General features: G+C 37.8%; 1 protein-coding gene across 1 annotated transcript; it reads left to right on the forward strand.

Moving 5' to 3' along the window:
* The first annotated feature begins 768 nt into the window (after positions 1-768).
* On the forward strand, positions 769-1,251 carry LOC139193086 (uncharacterized). The gene is made up of 2 exons (XM_070816046.1): positions 769-1,036; positions 1,118-1,251. Exons 1-2 carry the CDS (start codon positions 769-771, stop codon positions 1,249-1,251), a joined length of 402 nt encoding a protein of 133 aa, XP_070672147.1.
* Positions 1,252-23,768: the final 22,517 nt, after the last annotated feature.

Raw genomic sequence — 23,768 nt, forward strand, 5'->3', positions numbered from 1 at the left:
ACTTACACTAGGCACCAACGTGATAAACTTAGGCATGATGCACGGTTTTATGTGTGGGATGATCCATATTTGTGGAAATTTTGCCCGGATTAAATTGTTCGTCGTTGTGTGCATGATTCTGAATCTCGTTCAATTTTAAGTTTTTGTCACACATATGCATGTGGTGGGCACTTTGGCACACAAAGAACTGCCCTTAAGGTATTACAATGTGGATTTTATTGGCCTAGTATTTTTAAGGATGCTAGAACTTTTTGCTTAACATGTGATAAATGCCAACGAATGGGTAACATTGGTGCTAGGGACCAAATGCCGCAGGTTTCTATCCTAAATGTTGAAATTTTCGATGTTTGGGGTATTGATTTTATGGGTCCCTTTCCTTCTTCATATGGTTTTATATATATTTTGCTTGCGGTTGATTATGTGTCAAAGTGGGTGGAAGCAAAGGCCACCCGGACTTATGATTCTAAAGTGGTTGCAGATTTTATTAGAACTAACATTTTTGCAAGGTTTGGCATGCCACGAGTGATCATTAGTGATGGAGGGTCACACTTTTGCAACCGGACCATTGAGGCGTTATTGAGGAAATACAATGTCAATCATAAGGTTTCTACGCCTTATCATCCTCAAACTAATGGCCAAGCCGAGGTTTCCAACCGTGAGATTAAGCAAATCCTAGAGAAGACCGTTGGGCCAACGAGGAAGGATTGGAGTTTACGGTTAGATGATGCACTTTGGGCGTATCGTACGGCGTACAAGACACCCATTGGAATGTCCCCTTTTCGGCTTGTCTATGGCAAACCGTGCCATCTCCCCGTTGAGTTGGAGCACAAAGCTCATTGGGCCATCAAGAAGTTTAACATGAACCTCGATGAAGCGGGGAGTCACCGGAAGTTCCAATTGAATGAGCTTGATGAGATACGGCACGAGGCATACGAGAACGCAAGCATTTACAAAGAAAAGACCAAGGCGTTCCATGATAAGATGATTAGAGGCAAAACGTTCGCAATTGGGCAGAAAGTGCTATTGTTCAATTCCTGTTTACGTTTGTTTCCCGATAAGTTACGTTCCAAGTGGATTAGACCTTTTGTTATTACTAATGTTTTTGTTCATGGTGCAGTCCAAATCCAAAGCTTGAAAACGGGACACGAATTCAAGGTGAACGGGCATCGTTTGAAGCCGTACTACGAGAACTTTAAGGAGCATACCGTGGATGACATTCCCTTGCATGCCATGGACTCCATTGAGGAGTGAATGGGTTCTTCGTCCGGCTGTACGACGTTAAAGCAAGCGCTACTTGGGAGGCAACCCATGCATGCAACAAAGGAAGACCTAGAGAGCACTACAAATTCCAGATTTGCGTTCCTAAACCCTTCCCTTTGTTGTTGTTTTCATTTATGCCATGTTAAATTGCTTAGTTGCTGTTTTGTTTGTTTGTTTGTTATTTGTGTTAGTATATGCTTGAAACATTGAGGACAATGTTTGATTTAAGTGTGGGGGGGGTAACCAAAGTGTTTTGATGCAAATTCGTAGGGTTTTCTCACTCATAATTTCTAATGTTGTTTTTCACTGTTTTTAAGCTGTTTTGTTGTGTTGTAGTGTGTTTTGAGTCAAAAATTCGAAAATCCCATAAAAATTTGAAAATTTGTTTTAAAAACCCAAAAAGAGTTGTTTTTTGTGTGTTTGTTTGTGTCTTAGGGTACCTTCCAACACAATGATGAGGATTTAGTTTGTAATTGCATGACGGTTAAAGAAAGTTATAAACATGGATAAAAGTTTGATTTACTCTTTGGTTTATGCTTGGTTATGGTTATAACTTATGAATTCACATGTAATCAGTTGAAGGAAGGAACTCAAATTAATGCTACAACCTTGTGAGACTTGAGCCTAAACGTTTATTTGGAGAGTCAAAATCTGTGCATTCTTTGTTTTCTAAAGTCATTGCATGATCTCATTATTCTTTGCTTGGTTGCTACTTAGAAGGCGTTTCATCATTTAGTTCCAAACACTAGAACTCATGCCCATTTCATTCAAAGCATGTTATTGATTAGCATAACACATATTCAAGATAAAGTTGTGTAGTGACCACCACCTTAGCCAAAAAGCCGTGAATCCCTATGTCATTATGTTTTGTAGGTGTTAACCCCATTGAGCTTTGTTTAGCCTTTTCTTTGTTAACCCACATTACCCTCACCTAGCCTAGATTAGGACTATCCATACCCTCGTTCTTAAAGTATAGTAAGCATGATTCAAATTGAATTCCTTTGTGCAAAAAAACAAGTGTGGGGGAAGGGATTTATGTGTGGGAATTTGTGCCAAAATCAAGAATTGGGCACGAGAAAAGAGAAAAAAAAATGTGAAAAGAATGAAAAAGAGGTCAAAATAAGTAAGAAATAACTCACAAGTGTTGGTTGTTGAAGAAAGGGTCCAAAAAGTTAAATTAGACCCTAAGTATTGTGTATTTCATCCCCTTGTGTGTCTAAGTGATTTTCTGCACGCAAAAGTGAATTCTAAGTGTCAAGTTCATTACTTGTTTGCTATCGCTTTAAGAACTTTTGTTTATCCTTAACCTTTCTTTGTTAACCAATACCCCTTAGCCCCGTTACAATCCTTAACTTCTATCTTGAGTGTTATGTATTTCAATATGTGGAGTTTGGGATTGGTTTGAGCATATGATGTCCCTGGTTCTCGCATCTAAGTAGTAGCATTCCATTCATGAGATCATATCTATAAATGCTTAATCATTCCAGAAAAGTGCTTCTTTTGTTATAACATGTGTGAGTGTTCGTTTTCATGTTTACATCAATCTTCTCACATGTACTTAGTATAGGGAGTGTAGTTAGAAAATCTGTGTGAAAATAAGAGTGTATCCAGTAAGGAATTGAGTGGATTCTCTAAGGCATGTTACTACATTCAAAACATTGTTTGAATTGGTTAAATGTGAACTAGTAAGTAGTGACTATGATTAAGTATGTGCTTAAGTGTTAAATTGACTCAATTATGTGGGAATGATAATCTTTAACATGTCATGTGCATTGGAAATTCCTAAGGAAAACGTTGGAAGGTTTAGGTTGTTTTTGTTTGTTTGGTTTCGTTTTGTTTTTCTTTTGTTTCTTTGTTTTGCTCGAGGACTAGCAAAAGCTAAGTGTGGGGGAATTTGATAGGAGCATTTTTATGCGACTTAATTGGCTTGTTCTCATGCATTTATGTTGTTTTTCCTTAGTTAGTTTAGTGTTTAAAGTCATTTTCGTGCAATTTCAGGTTTTATTGTCAAAGTATGCAAAAATGAGCATTTTGGAGCTTTTAGGAGCAAAATTGGGCTTGGAATGAAGTGCATATGCATGGAGCAAGGAGTTTGGACGAATTTGAAGTCAAAACATCAAATGAACATGCTAAAAATCTGGTGAAACAAATACAAGTTGCAAGAAGGGATAGGTTTCTAGAAGGATTGACCAAAATTCCACTCAAAACCATGTTCACACCAAAAATCACATCCTTGCCGTGCATCCTTGATGCTTTCACACCAGAAAATTGAGTGAATGATTCAATACCTAACCAACTAGGAAATTGAATAAATGATTCATCCCTAAAATCACATGCTTGCCGTGCATTCTTGTTGCTTTCACACCATAAAATTGAGTGAATGATTCAAGACCTAACCCACCATTATTCTCCACATGCTTGCCGTATATCCTTGTTGTTTTCACACCAGAAAATTGAATTAAACAAGTCCATCATCTCCCTATAAATACCCATGGCAGCAGCCTCATTGAGGACATCCAAAAATTAACAATTCTCCAACCTTGTGTTGCAACAAAGAAGAAGAGGAAAGTTCTTGTACGTGCTTGCTATCCAACATGGATCGTTGGAACGTTTAGGTGTTTTCTTTCTTTTGTTTTCAATGTATAATTCTATTTATCTTTGCTTTGTGAACATGAGGAACTAAACCCCTATTTAGTTAGGGGGAAGTTTGAAGCCATGAACATGCTTATGATATGAATTGATTTCTTCCAATTGTGATTTGATAAGTTGTGATTGCAATTCAATTATCTATTTTCTTCATAACTAATTCTTGTATGTTTATTAAGGATGCATACTTAGTTTTCATACATGAATTAGATGCTAGAATATAAATGAGTTTCACCTAATTGTTACAAGTTTATATTCATGAGTAGTGAAGGTTGCTTGTCACAATCGCGTTAATTGAATTCTTGGCAAACGTATCATGCATTCATAGTTACAATTGCCTCGTCAACACTTATGATTTTCATTGAACGTAATGATCTCTGATTGTATCTCTATTATGCATTCATATAGGGGACTTTTAGAGAATAATTTGGATTGTCACATGCATTCATCCAATTCAATAAGTAAAGGAAAATCTGAGGGTTAATTTGTGCATCACGGTCAATCTGGAGTGTTGAGCATCATAGTTTATTGAAAAGCAATTGGAAATCGATTCATGTACAAGTGTGTCATGTGTGAAGAACGGACCTCTAACTAATCCATCCACCATCTTATTTCTCAAATTCGTTTTATAATCTGCCTAGCTAAAAATCTATTTAAGTTTTAGTTTATTTGTTTTACTTTCAACTTCACCAACCCAAATCCCCCTTTTACTTTCTTGTTTTAAAGTCTTTTGTTTACATTTTTAACTTTGTTTCTTTTTGTTTTTGAGTCAGTTTAGAGGTTTTAGCAAACCCTCCTAATCCCCGGTTTAGAACGATCCCTACTTACATACTTTGCTACAATTGTCAAAAGAGGGTTTAATTTGTGTGCTTATATTATTCGCATCAAATTTTGGCGCCGTTGCCGGGGATTAGCAACTTTGCTAAATCCCCATTGTTTCTTTTTATTTCTTTTTTGTGTTTTAATTTTAGTTTTAATTTTATTTAATTTTGTTTATTTCAAGTACTAGTTTATGACTCGTAGTTCTCAACCAGTTCGTGCACATATATCGGAGTTTGACGACAATTTTGAACGAACTTTGAGAAGGAAAAGGAAAGTACCAGAACCTAATCCACCTAGTTCTAGTTCTGAATCCGAATTTGAAGAAAATGAGGAGGCAGAAAAAGACATGGAGGTGGACAATCGAACAATCAAAGAACTTTCAGCCTCGAGATTGGACAATGCCGCGCCTCTATGTATCCAATACCCCGTAGCAGCCCGAGGAAAGACAGAAGAATTTGAATTGAAGTCAAGCTTGTTACACCACATTCCGAAGTACCATGGGTTGTCCATGGAAGATCCTAACAAACACTTGAAAGAATTCGAGGTGGTGTGTTCGAGCATGAGCCCCGTCAATGTCGATGGGAGTATTTTGAAGATGAAAGCCTTCCCTTTTTCTCTCTTGGAAAAGGCGAAGGATTGGTTGTACGAATTGGCACCCGGAACCGTCACATCATGGGAAAGCATGAAACGGGCCTTCTTGGAGAAGTTTTTCCCAACTTCTCGAGTCATCCTCCTACGGAAAAGGATAAGTGGAATTCAACAAGAGGAAGGTGAATCTTTTCCTACTTATTATGAACGTTTTAAATCTCTTGTTGCTTCTTGTCCACAGCATCAGATGAAGGAGGAACTTCTTTTGCAATACTTCTACGAGGGGCTCTAACTAATCCATCCACCATCTTATTTCTCAAATTCGTTTTATAATCTGCCTAGCTAAAAATCTATTTAAGTTTTAGTTTATTTGTTTTACTTTCAACTTCACCAACCCAAATCCCCCTTTTACTTTCTTGTTTTAAAGTCTTTTGTTTACATTTTTAACTTTGTTTCTTTTTGTTTTTGAGTCAGTTTAGAGGTTTTAGCAAACCCTCCTAATCCCCGGTTTAGAACGATCCCTACTTACATACTTTGCTACAATTGTCAAAAGAGGGTTTAATTTGTGTGCTTATATTATTCGCATCAAATTTTGGCGCCGTTGCCGGGGATTAGCAACTTTGCTAAATCCCCATTGTTTCTTTTTATTTCTTTTTTGTGTTTTAATTTTAGTTTTAATTTTATTTAATTTTGTTTATTTCAGGTACTAGTTTATGACTCGTAGTTCTCAACCAGTTCGTGCACATATATCGGAGTTTGACGACAATTTTGAACGAACTTTGAGAAGGAAAAGGAAAGTACCAGAACCTAATCCACCTAGTTCTAGTTCTGAATCCAAATTTGAAGAAAATGAGGAGGCAGAAAAAGACATGGAGGTGGACAATCGAACAATCAAAGAACTTTCAGCCTCGGGATTGGACAATGCCGCGCCTCTATGTATCCAATACCCCGTAGCAGCCCGAGGAAAGACAGAAGAATTTGAATTGAAGTCAAGCTTGTTACACCACATTCCGAAGTACCATGGGTTGTCCATGGAAGATCCTAACAAACACTTGAAAGAATTCGAGGTGGTGTGTTCGAGCATGACCCCCGTCAATGTCGATGGGAGTATTTTGAAGATGAAAGCCTTCCCTTTTTCTCTCTTGGAAAAGGCGAAGGATTGGTTGTACGAATTGGCACCCGAAACCGTCACATCATGGGAAAGAATGAAACGGGCCTTCTTGGAGAAGTTTTTCCCAACTTCTCGAGTCATCCTCCTACGGAAAAGGATAAGTGGAATTCAACAAGAGGAAGGTGAATCTTTTCCTACTTATTATGAACGTTTTAAATCTCTTGTTGCTTCTTGTCCACAGCATCAGATGAAGGAGGAACTTCTTTTGCAATACTTCTACGAGGGGCTCTAACTAATCCATCCACCATCTTATTTCTCAAATTCGTTTTATAATCTGCCTAGCTAAAAATCTATTTAAGTTTTAGTTTATTTGTTTTACTTTCAACTTCACCAACCCAAATCCCCCTTTTACTTTCTTGTTTTAAAGTCTTTTGTTTACATTTTTAACTTTGTTTCTTTTTGTTTTTGAGTCAGTTTAGAGGTTTTAGCAAACCCTCCTAATCCTCGGTTTAGAACGATCCCTACTTACATACTTTGCTACAATTGTCAAAAGAGGGTTTAATTTGTGTGCTTATATTATTCGCATCAATGTTGAAGTGATAAACCACTTAACGAGACGGAAACTAGGCAAGGACTTCACCTTTATGTCCCTATACTTATGGTTCACTAAGTTTATTGTAAACTATGTAGTGAACAATAACCACATGCTCTCCAAAATGTTTGATGTGTATAACACAATTGAAATAAGTTTCAAGAGAGATAGTGGGAGTTTAGGGACCATGACTATTGTAGTCAAAGGAGAAGTCAAATGAAGAAGATAAAATTAACTCCAAGGGAACAAACTTTCTTTATGAAAGGATGGACATTGGAAGGGGTATTTGCAAGAAATGTCTTGCAAGTGTCAAGAACACACCTTTCAAAGGTGTTGTAAAATGTTCTTGAATAGTTCAAAACAGTTGGTTCTTCTACTTGAATGCTCGATTCCGTATTAGTAACTATATTTTACAATCGTTGTAAAAGTGTGACTAATAAGAAGTAGAAGATATATGAGAGAAGGAAAGGGTGCTTCACATTCGGAACGTGAATCAAATATAGATCTCTGCGAAAGCAGATGGTACTTACTTCCTCCATCCATCATGGATCTTAGCAAGCTAGTGGGAGCTATAAGCGTCTTATGAGAGAAAGGTCAAATCGTTTGATTTCTCATAAAGATGTAAAAGAATCTTTTGTTTACTAGGTTTACAAAAGATTAGTGGGAGTTAATCATTTTCCTAAATTTGTATATATATATATATATAAATAATTATGTGATATATATGAATGTATATATGATATATTAATTTTGGAAATGAAAAGAATATTTCTTCGTTAAAGTTATGACTTTAAACATTATATGAAGATAGAATGTATATGGGAGACATAGTCTATATACATGGGATGGAAATCTATATTGATAGATTTCAAGATATAATTTGATTATATCAATCCCTAATAATAGACAAAAGTTGCTAGGAAGTTTCTCATATGATGATAAACTTCAATTAGAAGGATGACTCTAGTGTGACTAGCAAGTTGCCCTTCTCAAAGGGAACGTGCCCCTTTTGACTCCCAAAGAAATAATGCGTAAATAGAATCCTTTATGCATACGCATAAATGTGATTTATGTATTTCATATTGTATGAAAAACATTGATATGAGTTGTACCTAGAACGGTACAAGACGATATCAGTGCAAGCCCAGGATCAGAACCATGGCAACTGTCAAGTGAGTCCTTAAGTATTTAAGAAATACTAAAGGATAAATTCCTCAAAGATCGAGGAAGAATTAGAGTAACGTAATGGAAGCGTAAATGTATTAGATTATGAATCTAATCCATCATTGGATGTTTCTTCATTATGAATGAAGAGATAAACAGATATCTCTTTATTATGACTAAAGAGATATTTGGATGGAAACATTAAAGTAATGACTTTAGTGTGTTCCATTATGAATGCAAAATATATTGCCATATAGAAGCTTACAATAATGTTGTTTGGATGGGAAAGTTCATTTATGAACTCTCTATTCGGTTCCAACCAGAAAGTGTATGACACTAATGGGGCGATAGCTCAAGCCAGGGAATCAAGGTCTCATCAAGATCCGAACTCATATGAGAGACCGAACCACATGATTGAGAATCATGTATAATGGTGACGTCGTTATTCTCAAGGTTGCTTCTATGGATAACATATAGATATCCATTGTCTAGGCCTACTACTCAGCCATTTATGAAATGACTACAGAAGAGGTATCATCACTGATGACCAAGCTGATTGGCTCTAGTGCAAGTGGGAGATTGTTGGAAATGTGCCCTAAAACCAATCATGTGATGATGCTTTACGGACATTTCACATGTTAAACTAATCTAGTTTAATATAAAGGGCAAAGATTATTGTTTGAGCCGTCTCATATAAATGTTATATGCTTAAACGATAAGTCCAAGGAATATGTGATTGGGAGAATGTAATCTAATGAAGTTAGATTCATTAGACCATTCTTTCGTAGACACATCCTAAATGTTCCTGATCATAGGATTGCCAATTGGGCATTGACAGTCCGTCAAGATCGGTACGTGCTATGTCTTCTCTCAGGGAGAGTGGCTAGTCTCGAGTCATTGGTGTGTGTGACATCAAGACAAGTACGTAGGTGCTCAGTAGAGAATAAGTTCACTGAACGCGATCAACGAAGAGTTCTCATACTCATGTCACATGAGAACTCATGGTTGGGATAATGCAAAGTAGTCCTTTGACCTGAGGCATCACAGTTGTCTTGTGGTTAAGTCCTTGATCTTTGATTATGTCAAAGACACCCGATCGGGGTGTCCATGGCATCGTTGGGGTTAAGCCACTTAGCCATGGAGGCAAGTGAATGCGCAACAAGGGATCTCTAACCTTCAAACTGTTTGAGGGAGAATACTCTATGATATGATTTAGAATCTCTGGCCAGAGTATGAATGAGATTTAGAAAAGTCGTTCTAAATCACATTCAAGGTAATCATATAAGCACACGAATCACATTGGATAGTAGACATGAATAAATAAACTATCAAACCAAACAATGTGGTCAAGAGTATTGTATTAGAGAAAGACCGTATTGCATTTGTAATCCCAAAACTGAATAGGTTTTCTCTACCTCTTCTGATTAGCTTGGGTAACCATGATATGCTGCAAGGTGTCACTCATGATTTGTGGAAGCCCTAAACGTGTGTAATCACTAAAGGGAGAATTGAAAGTAAGTTTCAATTCACAATCGATATAAAATGGTTTTAATCGCCCACTGCCTCGCTAAAAGGAACCTAATGGATCGCATACCATGTAAGGTGGAGATTGAAGAAACAATGGAGATTAGTAAGAATGATTAAATGGTTTAATCATTTATTTATGGCAAGGATTAATTAATATGTTAATTAATCAAACGAATAAGTTCGTTGAAGACCTCGGGATAGTTTTGGACATTAAGGCCCAATGGGCTTCGAACGTCAAGCCCATTGACTTAAGTTGTATGACAACTTAATGAATAATGATTCACAAAGGCCTAATTAGCCCAAAAATACCCTAGGGCTGGCCATGATGCTAAGGGTAGTGAACTTGGACTTATTTACAAGTTTGCCACTCAAATGAATAAAGGTATAAATATGACTTTATAGCCTAAAATTCATTAGGGTTTGTTTTGGAGAAAATTGGAGAGAACATGTCTCTCCATTTCTCTCTAAAGAGGCCGGCCACCTTGGGGGTGCATCTTGCAATCCCACTACTCCAAGGTCACTCATTTCTTCTCCAATCTCTCCTTGGTGAAGAGACTTAGAGGTTCCCTATTTTGGGAACTTGGAGAAACCTATTCATCTATCCAAATCCATAGCTTTAAGATGCAAGGAATGAAGGCCCTCTCTTTGGGTGATTAGCCTTTGCTTATGCAAAGAGGAATCTACAAAGGTATATTTCTCAACTCACTTTGATTTGAGTTGAGTCTTGGTTCACCAATCTACTAGGCTTTGAATTTCATGGTTAATGTTTTGTTTTTAAGTGCATGCAAGCATGATTCCGCCTTTAATTGTTAATTGCATGCTTATTGATGTTGCTAGATACTTTGTGAAAACATGTTCATTTACTGATACCACTTGAAGGATTATTTTGTGAAAACATGTTCATTTAAATAACATCTATAGCATGCATTTAACAATTAAAAGGCGGAATCATGCTTGCATGCATTCAAAAACAAAACATTACCCATGAAATTCAAAGCCTAGTAGATTGGTGAACCAAGACTCAACTCAAATCAAAGTGAGTTGAGAAATTTATATGCCCTTGTAGATTCCTCTTTGCATAAGCAAAGGCTAATCACCCAAGGAGAGGGCCTTCATTCCTTGCTTCTTAGATCTATGGATTTGGATGGAAGAATAGGTTTCTCCAAGTTCCCAAAATTGAGAACCTCTAAGTCTCCACACCAAGGTTAGATTTAAGTAGAAATGAGTGACCTTGGAGGAGTAGGATTGCTAGATACACCCTCCACGGGGGCCGGCCTCCTAGAGAGAAAAGGAGAGACATGTTCTCTCCAATTTTCTCCAAAATAACCCTTAATGAATTTTAGGCTATAAAGTTCTTTATATAGTCACTTCTTTAAATGACCTAAAGAACCCAAAAAACCCTAATTCAACACACATGGCCGGCCACATAAGGGATTTGGGCTTTTGGGCCTTTGTGAATCTTTATTCATTAAATTGTCATACAACTTAAGTCAATGGGCTTGACGTTCGAAGCCCATTGAGCCTTAAGGTCCAAAACTATCCCGAGGTCTTTAACGAACTTATTCGTTTGATTAATTAACATATTAATTAATCCTTGCCATAAATAATTAAACCATTTAATTATTCTTACTCATCTCCATTGTTTCTTCAATCTCCACCTTACACGGTGTACGATCCATTAGGTTCCTTTTAACGAGGCAGTGGACTCTTTCAAATCGATTGTGAATTGAAACTTACTTTCAATTCTCCCTTTAGTGATTATACACGTTTAGGGCTTCCACAAACCAAGAGTGACACCTAGCAGCATATCATGGTTACCCAAGCTAATCAGAAGAGGTAGATAACCTATTCAGTTTAGGATTACAAATGCAATACGGTCTTTCTCTAATACAATACTCTTGACCACATTGTTTGGTTTGATAGTTTATTCATGTCTACTATCCAATGTAATTCGTGTGCTCATATGATTACCTTGAATGTGATTTGGAACGACTTTCCTAAATCTCATTCATACTCTGGCTAAAGATTCTAAATCATATCATAGAGTATTCTCCCCCAAACGGTTTGAAGGTTAGAGATCCCTTGTTGCGCATTCACTTGCCTCCATAGCTAAGTGGCTTAACCCTAACGATGCCGTGGACACCCGCGGATGGGGTGACTTTGACATAATCAAAGATCAAGGACTTAACCACAAGACAACTGTGATGCCTCAGGTCAAATGACTACTTTGCATTATCCCAACCATGAGTTCTCATGTGACATGAATATGAGAACTCTTCGTTGATCGTGTTTAGTGAACTCATTCTCTATTGAGCACCTACGTACTTGTCTTGATGTCACACATACCAATGACTCGAGACTAGTCACTCTCCTTGAGAGAAGACACAGCACATACTGATCTTAACGGACTGTCAATGCCCAATTGGCAATCCTATGATCAGGAATGTTTAGGATGTGTCTACGAAAGAATTGTCTCATGAATCTAACTTCTTTAGATCGCATTCTCCCAATCACATATTCCTTCGACTTATCGTTTAAGCATATAACATTTATATGAGACGGCTCAAACAATAATCTTTGCCCTTGATATTAAACTAGATTAGTTTAACATGTGAAATGTCCGTAAAGTATCATCATATGATTGGTTTTAGGGCACATTTCCAACAATGAGACTTTCCATCCTTCCAATTGAAAGGGACACAGTATGTACTGGTCTTTGCATTGTCAGTATCCCTCTGACAATCATATGACCAGGAACCTTTTTGGACATGATGGTTATGTGAAGAAGGTCTCTGTAGTCTAACACCATTAGATTACTTCTTACATCAATCCATTGTCCATGGATTCACTATTTAGGACATATATCGTTTATTGAGAGTCCTAATTAGTATCTTTGCCTTTTTTATGTATAAGAGTCATCTATACACACATTCATTGTCCTGAAAGGTTTCTTCCAAAGATTGGCTTTCAAGGCATATTTCCAACATATAGGACAAGAAGAAAGAGAGCAATCATCCGGCATTTAGAATCAACCTTCCGATTTAGAACCGACTGCCTGGAACCCCCTTCCCTGATTGCTTACCTAGCATTGCTCTCAAGTACTCATCTTCAACTGTTGATGTACTTCCAAAGAAAATACCACATCTGCCTGGAGAACAGATAAGGCATGTGAAAATGATACATAGAAGCATATGGAGATAAGCGCAACAAATTCATATGATGATTCATCCGCTACTTTTTCAAAAGCAAACGAATCTTATATCATTAGGATCTAAAGAAAAGGTATCTCATATCATGCTTTTTCCCTGTCTTTTCCTTTGTCATTGCTCTTACCTGCAAGACAAGGAGAGAGAAAGCAATGCGTCGGAACCTGAAATCAAACTTCCGATCTGGAACTGATTGCCCGGAACCTTTGCCTGGTTACTTATCTAGCATTGCTCTCGAGCGCTCATCTTCAACTGTCAATAGGTCTCGAATTTCCTCAGGGAATACTTTAGGACAGTTGATATGATGTTGGCTCTCTACACTGAAGCTGCCAAACATGGATGAGTCGCTGAGAAGTGATGTTATGAAGGACCATTCAAATGCAAAGGTTGCGCACCACTTCTGCTATGCAAGAGATTGAAGCAGAATGATCAATGATAAGCTGGAATAGGTCACTATAGCACGACATCCTTCTCTGTAGAACTGCATAATCCAAACGTAGGAGTCTAAGTCAAATCCAAGCCCGGCATCATTGCTCTAATCGAAGAGCTCGAGAAGTTTCAACAAACTTTCGCTGGCACCATCACCTAAGAGCAAAGCCTCGCCGTGCAACTCCATCAAATCACCACTACTTCTTCAAAAGAAAAAGTATCTCATATCATCAGGGCTTATAGCTAAAGTATCTCATATCATGCTTTCTCCATGTCCTTTCCTTTGTCCTTGTTCTTACCTGCAGGACAATGAGAATGAGAGCAATCAGTCGACACTTGGAATCAAGCTTCCAGTTATAAGCCAACTACTTGGAACCCCTTCCTTGATTACTTACCTAGCATCACTCTCGAGTACTCATCTTCAACTGTTGATGTTCTCCCAGAAAAGATACCACGTCTACCTGGAGAACAGATAAGACGAGTGAGAATGAAACATCAAGCTGAGGGATAATTAGCAAATGCAACAACTACATGTGCTTGTTCATCCCCAACAAAGCCGAATCTTACTTGCCAGGTAAAACTACTCGTGGTCTTATTTAAATTCAAGATCAAGCCTCGATGGCCCTTAAAGAAATAACCAGTTCGATTCAAGATCAAATGTCCACCACCCTTAAAGACCATACCGTTAACCAAACTGCTCGGGGTTCATATGAAAATGCCGCAAACTTACTTGATCTTTCATAGCAAACTTTTTGCAACCTTTGACCTCATCCGCTAACCATCTTCAGTATGAATTAGAAAGATTGAACAAAGAAACAGACCATCACCTTCACCTTCTACTTGCCTACCATGTGTCCAAATCCAGAAATCGCATGTGGACCTATTTAAATTCAAGATCAAGCCCCAATGGCCCTTGAAGAAATCACAAGTCCGATTCAAAATCAAGTGTCCACCACCCTTGAATCAAATTCAGCTCCAGATAAAAAGAGCAAGTTCAGACCTTTGGAGGAAACTAGAAAACCCTCCAGCCTAGTACAAGATTAAACCTGTGGAAAATCAACAATTGGAGGAAACTAGAAAATCTTCAGCAGAATTGAAGATTAAGCCCCGACGGAAATTTCCAACCCAATTCAAGATCAAGCCTCGACGGCCTTTGGATCGACATCTACATTAAGGGACTTCAAAATGCATCTTCTAAATGTGACAAGCACATGTATACGACACACCTTGAAGTAGCGGCACTTGTAGACATCGAAATTTCGGTGAAATAAATGTTGACCAATGCATTAAAATTACAACCTCCACTCATTTCACCTACATCATCCACTTACTTCACCTAAAACCTCCACTCATTTCACCTACATTATCCACTTACTTCACCAAAAAAAAGGATGGTGGTGATTCATTCTCAAAGCCTATAAATAGGCTTCTCCATCAAAGGACCAAGGGACACATACATTTCTCTACTACCAAATTGGAAGAGAATTCCCCAAATCCTTGAAGCTATGAAACTCTAAAGCTTTCAAGCATCCAACCTCCCAAATTCCCAAGAATCCCAAAGGATCAAGAAAGCTCTCTTCGTTCTTTGTCAAATCCTTGAAGAAATCCACACAACTGTTCATCAAGATCAAGCCCCGAAGTGTAGGAAGTATGCCTACCAAGCCACTCATTTGATGTAATAGCTTTTGGAATACTTAATGTATTAAACTATTAAATGTTTAATGAAGGGCAAAGCTTATTGTTAATCACTATTTATAGTATCATGTGTTTAAGCAATAAGGGCATCCAAGGAATGTATTTGATCCAAGGAATGTATTAGATTAACGAGACCTTTCTCTTATATTCATTCCTAAAAAGTTCCTAGCCATAGGATTGCCAATTGGGCATTGACAATCCGCTAAGGTTAGTATGTGTTATGTCGACTCAAGTGTAAGTATGACTAGTCTCAAGTCATTTAGTGTTTGACACTAAGAAAAACACATAGGTGCTCGAAAGAGTAATCGAGAACACTGAACAATGATCAAAAGAGAGTTCGAACATACATGTCATGTAAGAACTCGTAAGTTGCAATATGCAAAGTAGTCCTTTGACCTGAGGCATCATAGATGTCTAATGGTTAGGTCCTTGATCTTTGATCATGTCAAAGGCATTCCATTGAGAGTGTCCACGGCATTGTTGGGGTCAAGTTATCTAGTCATGTAGGCATATGAATGCACAACAAGGGATCTCTAACCTTCCATGGTGGAAGGAGAATACTCTAAGATATGATTCGAGAGTCTTTGGCCAAAGCAAATGAATATGACTTAGGAAATTTGTTCCAAATCATATTCAATTGAATCATATAGAGAAGTATCACATTGGATAGTAGACATGAAACAAACTATCATTCAAACAATGTGATTAAGAGTATTGTATTAGAGAATGACCGTATTGCGTTGTAGTTGTAACTGGATAGGTTCTCCAACCAATTCTACTTAGCTTAGGTAACCATGACATGCTGCTAGGTGTCACTCATGGTTTGTGGAAGCCCTGAAGATTAACAAACACTAATCTTAATCAAAGGGAGAATTGAAATGTAGTTTCAATTCATAATCGATCGTTAAGAGTACCAATCGCCCACTGCCTCACTAATTGGAACCTAATGGATCGTACACCGAGTAAGGATGAAAGTGAAGAAATATAAATGAAATGGATATGCAATTAAATGGTTTAATTGAAAAATGGTCAAGATTAATTAATTAGTTAATTAATTTAACGAAAGGTTCGTATTGGGCTTTTAAGTTGGTTTTGGGTTTCGGGGCCCAAAAGTGTTTTGGTCCACAAGGCCCATTATGTTCAAGTTGTATGACAACTAAAACAAAATGGGCAATAAGCCCAATCATTTAAGTAAGGCCGGCCATAAGGGTGATGGTTGCAAACTTGGATTAATTACAAGTTTGCCACTCACTTGAAATGAAGTATAAAATCAACTTTATAGCTTTATTTCTCATTAGGGTTTTCTTTGAGGCAAAGAGGTGAAACATTTTCTCTCTTTTCTCTACAAGGAGGCCGGCCACTTAGAGAGGATTTAGCTAGCAATCTTTTCTTCTCTAAGACATCCATTTCGTCTTCACATCTCATCCTTGGTGTGGAGACTTAGAGACACCAAACCTTTGGTGTTTTTGGAGATCCTTTCCTTACATCCTCAAGGAGCAAAGGAGCACAAAAGGGAAGGAAATCACAAGGAAGATCCAAGGAACTAGGAGGTGACTTGAAGGCCCTCCACTTGGGTGAATCCCTTGTGTAAACAAGGATGAGCTTCAAGGGTAATAAATCTCTAAATCTTACCTTCTCTTTAATGTTGTTAAAGAGTCTTATGGTTCACCATTCACTAGGCTTTGAAAGTCATGGGTTTTAGAATTGTTTTTTAATGCATGCCTACTTTAATGTGTTAATAGTTTGCATATGTGTTCAATTATTCTCACATGTTCTTAGCTAGGACAAAATTTTTCCTTCAAGTGGTATCAGAGCCTAGGCCTAGTTTATGGTGAATCCTTTTGGGTTTTGTGATTTTTCATGATTTGTGATTTAAATGTTGTAAATGTTACAAGCTTTGTTCTTGCTTTGAATATAAATTTTACTTGAAAATTTAGCATCTCAAATGTTGTAGATGTATTTCATTTAAGCATGAATATTGGAACTAAAATTTGGTGCCATGTTTGTTGGGAAATTCGGCCAAATCCAAAGGGTGGTTTTTGGGTTCATGTTTGTCTTGTTAAAATGGTTTTAAAGTGACTTTTGGAACCCCTAAGTACCCTAGGATATTAACCCCCTTTTGTGTTGTAAAAATTTGAGTTTTAATGAGTGAAAACATTCATGGAGCTCTTATGAGTTTTCATGTGTGTTCTTCAATGTTCTTGAGTTTCTTACCAAGAACAAAAATGTTTGGAATTTTGATTCAAAGTGTTTGGTGTTTTTCATAAAGTTTTGGTTTATTTTTTATGGGTGATGGATTATTGGTGAGGATGATAAATGCTATTAATGTTTCACAAAACATTTCTCTTACAACCCATCTCATTCACCTTTATCCTCACCCACCTATTCCACTTGCATATTGCACATGCATGCACCACTTGCCAAAAACCCTTTCACACTCCTTTTTCACTCTAAAAACCGGCCAACCCCAAGTGGGGGTGATTTTGGGCCTTTTATGCAATTACATAAAGTTTTGATACTTTTGTGTTTTTGTATTTTGGCCCAAAAGTTTACATTTTTACGTTAAGGCCCAAAAACTCTAAAGGACAAATTGTTTTGCTCCTTTAATGATGTTTTTACATTGTTAAAATTTTGGGATCTAGTTGTAATTACATGAAGTTGTGGACTCTTGTGTTTTTACAAAGTGACCCCAAAAGTTTTTGTTTATTAAATAATGGCCCAATTGTTGAGGTCATTGTTTTTGGCCCAAATAAGATGAGAACAAAATGGTTTTGTCTCTTTAATGAGAATTGGATTTTCATTTCAAATAGTTCCATTTAAATCAATTCTATGAATCCGAAAACCAATTGTTTAAGTTGCTTTCTTAGTTAATGTGATTGATTAAGAAAAGGGTGATTATGAACCAAAGGCCTCGATCATTGAGCTATGTAATTGGCCGCTTTACATTATGAATGTTTGGGTTAAGTAGTTTAGATTTGAATGTAATTTGATTAATTCAATTTGTTGTAAATGGACATAAGTCCATCTTATGTGTTGTAAAAGGGCATAAGCCCTTCTCTTTATTTCAAGTATTCCTTTTTTGTTTAAATGTATGCAAATTGGAATAGTTGGGTCCAACGCCCAATAGGAAATAACGGTTTAATTAGAATAAACGCGTAACTAAAATCAACAACTATCTACCTTAAACCCAATGTCCAACACAAGGCTCGTGTTGGATCAAATCAAACGGTTCATAATCATCCTATAACCTAATATGACTATATAGTCCATATGAGGATGCAATGCGTTCATTAGTAGTTCCATACAGTCTCGCTTGTTTCAACGAAACAGTGGGAGTATTATATGCTACTAATTAATATTAACTTGGACCAATAGTTGTGATAGGCCCAAGTTCTTTTAATAAGATTAAAATGATTTTGATGTAGCCCAACACTACTCCCTCAACAAAACGAATATTAAGTTGATAAGCGAGAGATGTTTTGAACATCTCTTCGTAGGCCTTCGACCGTGGTGGGCTCCAATCGTTTGTGACTCCTACACCGGCTTCACCCTATCATGGGGAAGTTCAAAGTATGTGCTTACATCCAAGAGGAGTCCATAAACATATGATGAGGTGAGTGTAGGCAACGAGGATGGCCGATATCATATCATTGTGAGGCTATTCTTGAACCCCTTCACGAACTAAGCATGGTGGGAATGACTTAACTAAGTGCAATGGTGCCGATATCGTATCATCGTGAGGCATCATTCCCTAGAGGCCAAACAAGATGGGAAATTACAAAAGTTGTAAATGAATAAAGCGTTATTTTCTCATCATTATTTTTGCTAACCAATATCGTATCATCGTGAGGTGGGCTTGGTAATGGTGAGCCTCCCATACCCCGCTAAGAGTTCAATATAACTCTCGAATTCCATTGAGGGATGTGGAATTTGCCAAAAATAGTGGGTGGTACTATTTCATTTAAGACCCAATCAAGTAGTTTTAAAACAAACAATCTAATACGATTTCTGTTATGTTATGTAGTTAACGACATGCCTAAAATAATACCCACCATTATACTTGACAAAAGGGGCCTTAGGGGCCAACGTTTCCTTGCTTGGTATCGCCACATTGAGAATGTCTCAAAGGTGAAAGACATATTGTATGTGCTTAAGCAATCCCCTCCTCATGTACCTCCTACGAAACTAGCTTCAAAGAAGGAGTGTCAAAATTATGTTAGACACTATGAGGATGACTTACAAACCAAAAGCTTAATCCTCACTTCACTTAGTGATGAGCTTATGAAGCTACATAAGCACATGGACACTTCATGTGCCATGGTTGAAAGTTTGCATAAGATGCATGACAATGAGACCAGTAATGTACGATTCTCAAATGTTTGTAGTCTAATGAATGCCAAAATGGCAAAGGGGACATCGGTCCATAAACATGGACAAAAGATGGAAAGGATCTTTCAAGATCTTCAAAGTTTAGGAACTTCCATCGATGGGAAAATGGCCCAAGACTTTTTCCTTGCATCTCTCTTGGATGATTTCACTAAGTTTATTGTAAACTATAAAGTGAATAGATTCGATCATACTTTAAACGAGATGATTGACATGTGCTGTAAATTTGAAAAAGGTTTCAAAAAGGACAGTAGGAGTGAGGATGCAATAACAAGGAAAATGTTACATAAGAGGAAGGCAATAAAATCCAAAGGAACATGCTTTCATTGTGGAAAGGATGAACATTGGAAGAAGAAATACAGGGTGCGCATTGCGAGCCTTATGACACGAACTTTTGAAGAGACTATTTCCATCATAGAGAGTGCTTTTACAGTGAGCTCCAATTCCTGGATATTTGATTCAGGCGCTAGTCAACATATCTGTAATACGATGCAGGGACTAGCAGGGAGCAGGTCACTGCGCAATAGGGAGATGGTTGTGCGAGTTGGGAACGGCACTAAAATCTCTGCAAAAGCAATAGGCACCTACATGCTTAAACTACCCTCTGGGGAAGTCCTGGAACTTAAAAATTGTTTATATTTTCCTTCATGTATAAAGAATTTGATTTCTATCTCTAAGCTTTTACGAGATGGGCACTCAGTATTGTTTGACAAAATGAGTTGCACTTTATACTTGAACGGTCGTATTATCTCTCATGGTAATATGATAGAGGGACTTTTTCACCTAGAGACGAACAGTGGGATGCACTGTATTGAAAGCGGGAATACCTCAAAACCCAAAAGGGCTAGAGAAGAAGTTAACCAAGAAAAGATGTGGCATCTTAAACTTGGACATGTGAACCTTGATAAGATTCGCAAGATGTCGAAAGACGGATATTTCCGCCCATTAGGTAATGACCGGATGGGTACTTGTGAATGTTGCTTGAAAGGGAAGATGACCAAATCTCCATTTAAAGGAAAAGGAGAGCGTGCCACTGAAATTTTAGGGTTAATCCACACTGATGTATGTGGACCTATGTCTACTACGTCGAGAAGAGGCTTCTCCTACTATATCACATTCACCGACGATCACTCTTGGTTTGGCTATGTGTATCTTATGAAGTACAAGTCAGAATCCTTTAAAAGGTTCAAAGAATTCAAGAATGAAGTTGAGAAGCAAACTGGGAAACAGATAAAAATCCTAAGATCGGATCGAGGGGGTGAATATCTGAGTAATGAGTTCCTAGATTATCTCAAATAGTGTGGAATAATATCACAGTGGACTCCACCAGGAACTCCACAACTTAATGGAGTTTCTGAAAGGAGAAATCGAACCTTGATGAACATGGTTCATTCTATGATGAGTTCCGCTGATCTACCAGTAACATTCTGGGGATACACTCTATATACAACAGCTTACATGCTTAATAGAGTACCTTCCAAGTCAGTTTCACAAACGCCCTATGAGATATGGCATGGAAGAAAGCCAAGTCTTAATCACATTAAGATTTGGGGTTGTGAAGCATATGTCAAGAAGTTTGAAGCGAGATCAGTAAGGTGCTATTTTGTGGGATATCCTAGAGAAACTATGGGATATGAGTTCTACCATCCTGACGACCAGAAAGTCTTTGTCGCCAGAACTGCTATGTTTCTAGAGGAACAATTTGTTCTCAAATGAACTAGAAGTAAAACGATGGAAATTAATGAGATTAATGATGAACCACAAACAAGCACTCGACAAGTTGACAACCATGTTCCTGAACCCCTAGCTCCACGTAGATCTAAACGGGTTAGTAAGCCACCTAAGAGGTATGGCTTAGACAATGACTTTGGGAAATTGCACCTTTTAGGTGACAATGACACAAAGGAAGACCCTAGAGACTACACTGAAGCAATGTCCAACATTGATTCAAAGAGATGGCAAGAGGCCATGAAATCCGAGATGGATTCCATGTATCAAAATCAGGTCTGGACTCTTGTAGACCCTCCAGAAGGTATAGTACCTATTGGAAACAAATGGGTCTTCAAGAGGAAGATAGGCGTTGATGGGAATGTGGAGACTTATAAGGCTAGACTCGTAGCCAAGGGTTACAGGCAACGAGAAGGGATTGACTATGAAGAAACCTTCTCTCATGTAGCCATGATTAAGTCCATTCGGATTTTGCTTGCTATAGCTGCGTACCATGATTATGAGATATGGCAAATGGACATGAAGACGGCCTTTCTGAACGGCTACCTAGAGGAAGAGCTCTATATGACTCAACCCGAAGGTTTTGTGTCCAAGTCTGAAAAGACTAAGGTATGCAAGCTTCAAAGGTCCATTTATGGACTTAAGCAAGCCTCCAGGAGCTGGAACATTCGTTTAGATACTGAAATCAAAACGTTTGGTTTTACTCAAAACGAAGACGACAATTGTGTTTATCAAAAAGTCGTTGGGGATGCAGTTGTATTCCTAGTGTTATATGTAGATGACATATTACTATTCGGGAATGACACTACAGTACTTTCTTCTGTAAAAGTGTGGTTGTCCAAAACCTTCCACATGAAAGATTTGGGAGATGCATCTTATGTACTTGGGATAAAGCTCTATCGTGATAGATCTAGAAAATTAATTGGATTATCCCAATCTATGTACATAGACAAGGTGCTAAGTAGGTTCCAGATGGAACAATCTAAGAAAGGTCTTCTTCCTGTAAGACATGGAATTCACCTTTCTAAGTCCATGGGACCTAAAACTCCTGAAGAGATACGGCAGATGAGTGTTATTCCTTATGCTTTCGCCATAGGAAGTCTCATGTATGCCATGATATGCACAAGGCCTGATATCGTATATGTTGTGAGCATTACTAGTCGATATCAATCTAACCCAGGATCAGAACACTGGACAGCTGTCAAGACGGTCCTTAAGTACTTAAGAAGAACTAAGGACATGTTCCTCGTTTATGGAGGAGCAACAGAGTTGCGAGTGGAAGCCTATACAGACGCAGATTTCCAATCTGACGTTGATGATAGAAGTTCCAACTCCGGATATGTATTCACTCTGAATGGTGGGGCTATTAGCTGGAAAAGCAAGAAACAAAGTGTAATTGCTGATTCCACGACGGAGGCAGAATATGTCGCTGCAGCTGAAGCCGGCAAAGAAGCGTTCTGGATGAAGAAGTTCATTACTGAACTTGGAGTGGTTCCAACCATTACATCACCAGTAACTTTGTACTGTGATAATAGTGGGGCGATAGCTCAAGCCAAGGAACCCAGGGCTCATCAAAAGAACAAGCATTTTGACAGGCGCTTTAATATCATTAGAAGATATGCTGCCGAAGGGAAAGTCAACATCCTCAAAGTTCCCTCAGCAGATAACGTAGCAGATCCACTGACAAAGCCAATGTCTCAAATCCAACTTGACCGTCATATGGAAAAGATGGGTATTAGATACATGGGAAGGTGGCTGTGAGTGCAAGTGGGAGATTGTTGGAAGTATGCCCACAAAGCCACTCATTTGATGTAATAGCTTTTGGAATACTTAATGTATTAAACTATTAAATGTTTAATGAAAGGCAAAGCTTATTGTTAATCACTATTTATTGTATCATGTGTTTAAGCAATAAGGGAATCCAAGGAATGGATTTTATTCTAAGAGAGAAGTGATTTAAGTAAGTTAGATTAACGAGACCTTTCTCTTATGTTCATTCCTAAAACGTTCCTAGCCATAGGATTGCCAATTGGGCATTGACAATCCGCTAAGGTTAGTATGTGTTATGTCGACTCAAGCGTGAGTATGACTAGTCTCAAGTCATTTAGTGTTTGACACTAAGACAAACACATAGGTGCTCGAAAGAGTAATCGAGTACACTGAACAACGATCAAAAGAGAGTTCGAACATACATGTCATGTAAGAACTCGTAAGTTGCAATATGCAAAGTAGTCCTTTGACCTGAGGCATCATAGATGTCTAATGGTTAGGTCATTGATCTTTGATCATGTCAAAGGCATTCCATTGAGAGTGTCCAAGGCATTGTTGGGGTCAAGTTATCTAGTCATGTAGGCATATGAATGCACAACAAGGGATCTCTAACCTTCCATGGTGGAAGGAGAATACTCTAAGATATGATTCGAGAGTCTTTGGCCAAAGCATATGAATATGACTTAGGAAATTTGTTCCAAATCATATTCAATTGAATCATATAGAGAAATATCTCATTGGATAGTAGACATGAAACAAACTATCATTCAAACAATGTGATTAAGAGTATTGTATTAGAGAAGGACCGTATTGCGTTGTAGTTGTAACTGGATAGGTTCTCCAA

Source organism: Malus domestica, chromosome 16, assembly GCF_042453785.1.
Source record: "Malus domestica chromosome 16, GDT2T_hap1".
Taxonomy (NCBI): domain Eukaryota; kingdom Viridiplantae; phylum Streptophyta; class Magnoliopsida; order Rosales; family Rosaceae; genus Malus; species Malus domestica.

Excerpts from the sequence above, each read along its gene's own strand:
- LOC139193086 (XM_070816046.1), top strand. The coding sequence starts at position 769 with ATGTCCCCTTTTCGGCTTGTCTATGGCAAACCGTGCCATCTCCCCGTT. Across the intron at positions 1,037-1,117 it reads AGTGCTATTGTTCAATTCCT|TCCAAATCCAAAGCTTGAAA; the intron begins GTTTACGTTTGT and ends TTCATGGTGCAG.